Here is a 9604-nt window from a genome sequence, read left to right on the forward strand (position 1 = left end):
CGTACAAATGCTAACATTGTGAGCACAATAAATGTCGCCAAGAGAGCTATTAAGCACTCGCCATGTCGGAACTGTAACTTTGGCAACTAAACCGTTGTTACCATAGCAACAGGCCTACCACGCTATGTGACATTCAGTTGTTTTTCCGATCGCAACGCTCCTGTCATGTCCCATCTTTAAAAAAAAACAGGTATAGGAACAATAGACTGTGCAGGTACTATTTTGCATTGTCTGTAATGAGGCGATATTAGCGATCCTAATGGTTAGCAACTATCTATGGATGCATATTTACAACGTATTGAGATTCGTGACTGTATATACTAAACTGTGATAAAACTGAATTAATTTGTGCAATTCAGATTTGGCAAATATACCTAGCCTATTTCGTATCTCAAGATTCTCAAGTAATCCATACATTAAGTGTAATCATACAAAGAACTGGACTGAACCAGAAATCGACTTATCCCAGGGCAAAGTCAGCGACCTTGAACTTGAAACGAATGTGTTATCCCAGTTGCAGAATGATCTCTTATCTTACCATTGCTTTGATCCCTTCTGGGTAAAGGAATCTGTTATAAAGAGTGTCGACGGTATCGTCTGGCTCCACCTGGCACGACTGCTGCAAGAGAATGGGGCCTGTATCAAGTCCGTCATCAGCCCAGAACACAGAGAAACCCGCTTCTTTGTCGCCAGAAATGAGAGTCCTGCAAATGACCATATGATGAGTACCGGTATCTGTCCTGTCAAGAATGACAAATTCCCGTGCATTTACAGAGCACTTACCAACTTATAGCACTAACACCTCTACGCTTGGGTAGAAGTGAAGGATGGTAGCAAATAGTCTTAAGAGTTGGGAAGTTGATGACATCCATGGGGATGAACTGGGAACAGAATGGTAGGACATTGAGTTCAGCGCCCAGCGACTTATATTTGTCGACGATTTCTGTGAGTGGTTGTCCCTTTTGCCTCCAGGCTTTCACTTTGAATACAGGTGTGTTATCAGAAGCAGCCGTTGAAGCTGAAACAGTTCAATATTCACCAACACGAGATGTGAAAATTTTTCTGCCACCACTCGAGCGAAAACTTTCAATCCGCAGTTCGTTCCTCTGTCGAGTTACTATGGCTCCTAATTACGACAAAATATGCTTATATCATCTTGCCCAACATTAAATATGAAGCTAATGAACCGTGTACTCACCTAACGGATCTTCTCGATTTCCCTTGTCTGGAATGGTGAAGACTCCAACAACTTTATGTCCATCCTTTCTTAAAAGTTTATATACTTCAGCTGCAAAGGTACTTTGACCAATTATTGCTACCTTCAGCTTTTTCAGCATACACTGCAAAAAACATACCAGTACACAATATAATTACACCCAATGAAAGTATCCTCTATTACAGGTATTGACCAGATATTTTGTATTCGACAGATAATGGAGAAAAAATGGGAGTATAAGAGTACAGTACAACAGTTATTCATAGATTTCAAAAAGGCATATGACTCGGTTAAGAGAGAAGTTTTATATGATATTCTTATTGAATTTGGTATTCCCAAGAAACTAGTTCGATTAATTAAAATGTGTCTCAGTGAAACGTACAGCAGAGTTCGTATAGGTCAGTTTCTGTAAGATGCGTTTCCAATTCACTGTGGGCTAAAGCAAGGAGATGCACTATCACCTTTACTTTTTAACTTTGCTCTAGAGTATGCCATTAGGAAAGTCCAGGATAACACAGAGGGTTTGGAATTGAACGGGTTACATCTGCTGCTTGTCTATACGGATGACGTGAATATGTTAGGAGAAAATCCACAAACGATTAGGGAAAACACGGGAATTTTACTGGAAGCAAGTAAAGAGATAGGTTTGGAAGTAAATCCCGAAAAGACAAAGTATATGATTATATCTCGTGACGAGAATATTGTACGAAATGGAAATATAAAAATTGGAAATTTATCTTTTGAAGAGGTAGAGAAGTTCAAATATCTGGGAGCAACAGTAACAAATATAAATGATACTCGGGAGGAAATTAAGCACAGAATAAGTATGAGAAATGCTTGTTATTATTCGGTTGAGAAACTTTTATCATCCAGTCTGCTGTCGAAAAATCTGAAAGTTAGAATTTATAAAACAGTTATATTACCGGTTGTTCTGTACGGTTGTGAAACTTGAACTCTCACTTTGAGAGAGGAACTTAGGTTAAGGGTGTTTGAGAATAAGGTGCTTAGGAAAATATTTGGGGCTAAGAGGGATAAAGTTACAGGAGAATGGAGAAAGTTACACAACACAGAACTGCACGCATTGTATTCTTCACCTGACATAATCAGGAACATTAAATCCAGACGTTTGAGATGGGCAGGGCATGTAGCACGTATGGGCGAATCCAGAAATGCATATAGAATGTTACTTGGGAGGCCGGAGGGAAAAAGACCTGTAGGGAGGCCGAGACGTAGATGGGAAGATAATATTAAAATGGATTTGAGGGAGGTGGGATATGATGATAGAGAATGGATTAATCTTGCTCAGGATAGGGACCAATGGCGGGCTTATGTGAGGGCGGCACTGAACCTCCGGGTTCCTTAAAAGCCAGTAAGTAAGTAAGTATTACAGGGATTGCCAATTGAGTCGACGTAAAGAAGTGAATTTGTAACTTATAAGTCAATATATAACTTATTACCAGACAGCGGATTTTCGGTCCGGATACTGAAACGTTAGGTGTACGTCAGTTGCGGAGATATTGAATTCATTGCTGCGATCCCTCCATACGCCAAGGGATGCGACGACTTGTCTCTGTGTAAGAGCCGAAAATCCGCTGTCTGGTTATTACTATTCTGGTAACCGCTGAAGTGAGGCGTCATTGAGATTTTTGTGAACATAATATAACTGAAGTGCCTGAGCTCGAACAATGCTTTTCAAAAGTTGGCGCCGCTGCAAGTTTTCGAAATCCATTATTAGAGACAGAAGTGTTTTCGAGCATACGGACAACCTATTTTTCTGTGTACAAGGAATTCTTCTGAACTATTGGACGAATACTTTCCATATTCGATATTTGAATCAATTTACCCAAGAATAATTACAAACTGAAATGCAATAATTTTAATTCAGTAAATAACTTATCTCTGTTTCAAATAAAATACATTTTTTTGCACACTGACAAATAAATGAGACGTGTACTCGGTATCAAGCGAAGAGTTACAGTACATTTTAAGAAAAATTAATTATTTATTATACAGTACACAGAATTATTTAACACATTCGTTGCAAATGTTAAAAGTCTACTGTTTGGTCGTAAAAATATGTCTGTAAGACGTGATTTTTTTTTTACCACTGAAGCAATATCTTGAAAGTTTAGAAAGAAATGGGAGGAATTTGCTCAGTCTCATTACAAATAATTAGTAGGCCTAACATACGTTGAATATACAACTTCTAAATGCCAATTTCCGTAAATAGGAGAATAATGTTAGAAATGTCAATCGAAGGGGCTCAGTGATAAAACAATGAACTTGCATTCGGGAGGTCCAGGCTCCAAATCTCAGAGCTGGACTATCTTTTTTTTAAGTGGGTTATTTTACGACGCAGTATCAACATAGGTTATTTAGCGTCTGAATGAGATGAAAGTGATAATGCCGGTGAAATGAGTCCGGGGTCCAGCACCGAAAGTTATTCAGTATTTGCTCAAATTGGGTTAAGGGGAAACCTCAACCAGGTAAAGGCTGGTTCACAATAAACTGGGAACGGAAACGAGAACGAAAACGGAAATAATGTTAAAATAAATGTAATTAAATATGAGCATTCACAATAGTTAATTGTGAATGCTCCCATTTAAATACATTTATTATTTCCGTTCTCGTTGTCGTTTCCGTTCCCGGTTTATTGTGAACCAGCCTTAACTTGCCCCGACCGGATTCTAACTCGGGCCACCTGGTTTCGCGGCCAGACGCGCTAATCGTTACTTCACAGATGTGGATGCTGGCTTATCTGATCGGGTCTTTTTCGTGGTTGCCTTGATCATAAAATAACTTTATTATACAGTTAATGTTCCGTGAGATCTCAATCCCTACAGTTTTAAGTTACGTACATGGTGACCATGTTTGTATCAGTAACAATGTATCACTCCAGACAGTCGACTATCGTAAATGACCTTGAAGTTAAAATGGCTATAAATAAAACCTAAGATCAAAAATATTATTCAGGAAAATAAATTGTAAACAGTAGTATCATTCGCAACATGATAAGCGTTCAGAAAATGTGTGTCATGCTTGTTACACTCATTTTTAAGTCATATAATTATAAGTTTGTTATTGTATACTCTTATCTCAACTCCTGTTAGTGGATCAGTGTTTCGTAGCGACTCCAACGAACAACATACACCTCGTAATTTTTGTTCACTAAGACGGCCACCGCTATTGTGTAGAGTAGAGGTAGTGAGCGGGACTTGTGTTCTGAAGTTGCGCTTGCGCGTTTGGACTTATTAGATCGCACTTTTCAGACATTTTTCCTAACTGTAAGAAGAACAGCAAGTAATCCCATGGGAAATACTCGAATTCATCGACGCTAGATAGCCAGTGTAGTTAATACAACGAAGTTAAATAACCGATTAAAATGTAGTCTAGTATATACAGTCACGAAGCTCAATACGTAGTAAATATACAACCATAGATAGTTGCTAACCACTAGCATCGCTAATATCGCCTCATTACAGACAATGCGAAATAGTACCGGCACAGTATATTGTTCCTAGCACCCTCACAACTCAAGCTTCCTGACTGTATATACTAGACTGTGGCTGTATCCTGAATAGAATCCGAGCTGGTGAGAAGTAGTCTATGGACTATGGAATACTTTGATGTAATAAAGACGTTCGTGACTGAGCAAGCTTGACGGAAGATACACTATGTTACATTAATGTATCAAACATTTCAGTCAACTTATTTTAAACACTTATTTTTATAGTGATTTAGACTAAAGGAATTTTAAAAAGATTTGTGTGTTACGCTGCATGACTGCATTGCAATTAATCGCGTAAGTAACGAAGCGGGAAAATATTAATTGCCCCGGGCGCGCGGCAGAATATCTAAATATTGCCCTGACTGTGACCCCATTCCTTTGTCTACAATCCACAATCAACTATTGTGATCGAAGAGTAACGGTCATATTATTACCACAGTCTAGTATATACAGTCACGAAGCTCTATACATAGTAAATATGCATCCATAGATAGTTGCTAACCACTAGGATCGCTAATATCGCCTCATTACAGTACAGACAATGCGAAATAATACCGGCATAGTCAATTGTTCCTAGCACCCTCAAAACTCAAGCTTCGTGACTGTATATACTAGACTGTGTTATTACCAAGCAGAAATAATACGGAATTAACTGTTAATGAACAGTGTATTCGACTGAATTTTTTTGCCTAATATCAATTAATAAATTATTACCGTTATTAATGTTCAACATTTTATCATAAAAAGTTCAATTTGTTTCGAAATTTAAAAGTAACAGTTATCAACAGTTTCAGTTATCGTTTCTTGTTTAAGATTATCGTAATCAGCAATTGCAATGTAACTACAGAGTATTGATAATTTTTAACAAAGAAAACTGCCCAAAATAAAACTGCAATGAACGAGAACATAATGATAAATTGGGCTGTAATGGCGGCAGTGAAACTAATAGCTCGTAGTTCATCATCGCTGCAAGGATCAACGAAGGGTGAACAAAGCAGTGAAAGGGAAAATGTACTGCACAAAGGCCGTGGTTTTCAACCATCTTGGGTTAAATAATTATATTAAAAATCAAATGGCGTTATTGTCAGTATAATACTGAAGGAAATTTTTCAGAAACAGCAAATGTTTTCTCGCACTTTTACGCAGAGTCCCGCTCTCCACCTCACCAAATATTTCAAAGAAGTCGGCAATTATGGAGTTATCGGTTGTTACATATTTGTACATGTGATACTGAGCTAGTACACTTACAAGCTAACAATCTCACGGGGGCAGATAAAAATTTAATTTTTTTCCTTCCACCATGTTAATAATGGCAAAACAGCTGCTTATACAAATTTTGGCCATTCGAGCACAATTACGAGGGCCGTAAAAGCAAGTTTCCCTGAGGCCGTTTACCGAAAGAAAACAAAATTTCATTGGAAAAATATATTGGAACAGATACAGCAATTGTTGAGCTATTTTTCAACATAGGCCTAAAGTCAATGCTTATTGTGAAATCATTTTTCAGTGAGGAATGTATTGCATTTCATGATTTAATGCTTCAGATCAAACAATTGATACAAGAAATTCATTCTTCAGAAAAGTATTGAAGTGAATGATTTATAACCATAGGTAGGAAGTTCGTACCAAAAGAGTATATTTCAATTGAGTATAGCGAGGTGTATACAGTAGATGTTACCCGCGCCTCGCCCTGCTCCCGCTCGCTACAGACGATACGGGCTATTCCATATGAAATCGATCAGTAAAAAACCTCGCATTTTTTATACTCTAATTTTTTCCCTACTTATACAAGGTGCTGAGGGCAGTGCATTTTCAAAAATATACTATCGAAAGTCAAACGGTTTTCGTATTATTGAGCGACAAATTTAGCGTATTTTATAAAAACAAGCATCTTTCAGCGCTCAGAACTCTGGAACCATTTACTGCAGAACATTAAACGAGAGCTTATTTTGAAGCTGACATTTGGTAGGTTATGTTAAGAAGTAATCTTTATTTTTATTGTACACAGAGAGACAGATAATCTGATTTTACTTGCTTTTAGGCTTTTTGGCCACTTGTAAAAATGTAAAAAAATATTGAGAAAAAACCTTGCATTATTAAGAGAGATTTGGCATTGTTTGCTTAGTGGTATGGCAATAAGTTTCGAGGGTATTAAATAGAATATTTTCACACGCCTAGACTTGAACGGCGCAGTACCGCACGCACTGGCCGAGAGATGATTATAAGCGAGCGTTGGGCGTCATTTTACTCCTGTGTTTATGAAAACCTGTGATAAAGCTAGCATAGCCATGCGCTGCTAGACGACACATCACGTGTTTGTCTCCTGGCCTTGGTTGTCTCGGCTAGCTCCCGTCTCACAGTCAGCTGGTTAGTTCACGCGCGCACTATTTATTTTCTTTATTTGATATTTTCAATACTTTCTTATCAACATACCATCAGTAAAAAATGTGTTTATGTGTACTTTCAATGCGGAATCTAACTACATATTTTTTAAATATTTTTTCCTAGCCAAAGGCGTCTTAATGAGGAAAAATCTAAATCTCTCCATTTCCATAAAAGGTAAGAAAATCTGTTTAAATATATGTCAATATAAACTTTAATTTCTCAGCATCAAAATAAACCATGATTTTGGTCATTGGGTTTCGGAGCTACAACAGTTTAAAGTTGCTAATTTTATGAAAATACGATAAATTTAAATATTTTTAATTTGAACACTATGAAGTTCTGATGCCTCAAACTTTGCACAAAGCATTGTATCACAATTCTCTACGTACAAAAAAAGTTTCATTTTATTTAGAAATTGTAAGTTCAATTTTCTCTATATTTCGGTCGATTTGAGATGGAGTAGCTCATACGCAGTTCACATAATCCACAGTAACATTGTGTGAAGCTGTATAGAGTCGTGAATAGTTTGAAGAATATTATTATTGTATGTTAATAGCTTAGGTTCTGAAAAAAAGTGAGGTATTCTGTTATTATTGTATTATTTACGTAATGTCAATATTATGCATGATTCCTGTTATTAAATACTTATGCAAGAGGAGTGTGTAATACGTTTATTTTTTCCCGATTATTCTTCGTTAAATGTTGACGTCTTGTGCTGCTATGCATTCCATTGCGTTACAGTCCAAGTTCAACATCGGAATTACGATACGAACTTCCTAGCTGTCATTATAGAAATGGAAAATTCTCTTGAAAACAATATGAGTTTAATATTATGTGCCACACACGATACACTATTAGGTTCACAAAGTAGTTGTTCACCTGATGATAGTAAGAAATACTGTATCATATTTCAGATTTGCTCCAGTAACGTCTTGTGACGTAGAACGAATATTTTTAGAGTACAAATATCGTTTCTTTTTCTGAACATAAAGCGAGTATTTCTTTTGATAGAATTAAAATCTTCATTGTTATTTGTTATAATGAGGCTAGAATCATAATTGTATACTTTGTATGTTATTTTTATATGTATGGGTAAATTATTTTAGATTGGGAGTTACGAAGTTTATAATTACAAATTACTGTTTTTATGTTAAGCTTATTAATTTATTATTTTTTGTTCTAAGGCCGTGGACGATTGGAGCACATGTTTGGTTACCACCCGGCTGTACAGGTTTGTCGTTCTGGTTCAGACATTGAAAGCTACTCTATTACTTTTCATTCAGTAGAGATATAGTCCAAGCTCACACTCAGGTGAAACTACTGTATTTTGTAAGGACCACATTTTCAATTTCTTTTGTACAATTTATTCTTTAAGTACTTAATAAAAGATAAAGTAGGCCTATTTAATTATTTTAAAATTAGAGCTGTTGTGTATATGTGTTTGTTTATATTTGTTTAAAGGCAATACAGATAATTTTAAAATCAGTGCTGAGTGTCTCGTATTTTGTTCTAATATTTCTGGGAACCTTAGGAATGCCTATAATAGCTACAGTACACTATATAACTAACGCCGATATAGAGACAGCGTAACAAAATCATTCAAAAATAGAATATTTATATGAAAATATGTATTCTGTAACAACGCAATTACCGTTTCTGCTACTTCAGACTAAAGCGACTGCGTACGCAGTACCTCGTTTGCAATGTTCAAAAGCACTGAATCATTGCCCTGCCAGTATCCAGTAGAAACCGGCAGCTGTTTTAATCGACTGCAATCGGGTCGCTGCAAACTAATATCTCAACTTTCTGGTGGATTAATGTCATAGCTGTTGACGTTTTCCGAAATACTACCACAGCACTCTTATGTCCGGAAAGCCAACCGCATCAACAATTTCCCACTCGATTAACAAAAGTGGAACACATTACCTGCGAAGTAGAGAAGTGTCTCGTGATGACGAAATATGCTCTTGTGCCCAACATCTTTGAAATCTGCTTTCTTTTAGTCGGTTGCAGTCAAACTGGTCTCGAAAACAACACGTTCGTATATTTATGTTTGTCCGTCGAACACTGAAATATAATGTCCCCTCCACAGATGCAACGAGATTGGAGGCGCCGAGTTCACGGACAGTTCACCCGGTCGACCTTGCTCAGGGGTGCGTAATAGCTTGCAAAGACTTTCGCTGTAATTCTGGCTCGATTTCCCACTTTAGAACATTTAATTGCGTCAACTGCAACAGTTAAAAACAAGAGTAGGAGAAAAACAACAGGGCAATAATAATAATGATTACTTTACGACGCTTTATCAACTGCTATTTTTATCCAGCGTCTGAATGAGATGAAGGTGATAATGCCAGCGAAATGAGTCGAAAGTTACCCAGCAATTGCTCTTAATGAGTTGAGGGAAAAAATCTGGAAAAAACTCAACCAGGTAACTTATCCCAACCAGGACCAGGCTCGCTTTTAAGGTCAAGCATGCTAACCGTTACTCAACAGTG

At 37.0% G+C, this 9604-nt stretch overlaps 1 protein-coding gene across 1 annotated transcript in view; it reads right to left on the reverse strand.

Moving 5' to 3' along the window:
* LOC138708120 (cytosolic 10-formyltetrahydrofolate dehydrogenase) overlaps nt 1–9250 on the reverse strand; it is a 60180-nt gene extending 50930 nt beyond the window's left edge. The window contains exons 1-4 of the mRNA XM_069838330.1: nt 9036–9250; nt 1199–1340; nt 784–1018; nt 539–704 (exon numbers count right to left, since the gene is read on the reverse strand). Of these exons, the coding sequence (XP_069694431.1) occupies nt 539–704; nt 784–1018; nt 1199–1340; nt 9036–9089 (597 nt within the window). The 5' untranslated portion in view covers nt 9090–9250. The remainder of the gene's footprint in view (nt 1–538; nt 705–783; nt 1019–1198; nt 1341–9035) is intronic.
* Between the last annotated feature and the right edge of the window lie 354 nt (nt 9251–9604).

This window comes from Periplaneta americana, chromosome 10 (assembly GCF_040183065.1).
Source record: "Periplaneta americana isolate PAMFEO1 chromosome 10, P.americana_PAMFEO1_priV1, whole genome shotgun sequence".
Classification (NCBI taxonomy): Eukaryota; Metazoa; Arthropoda; class Insecta; order Blattodea; family Blattidae; genus Periplaneta; species Periplaneta americana.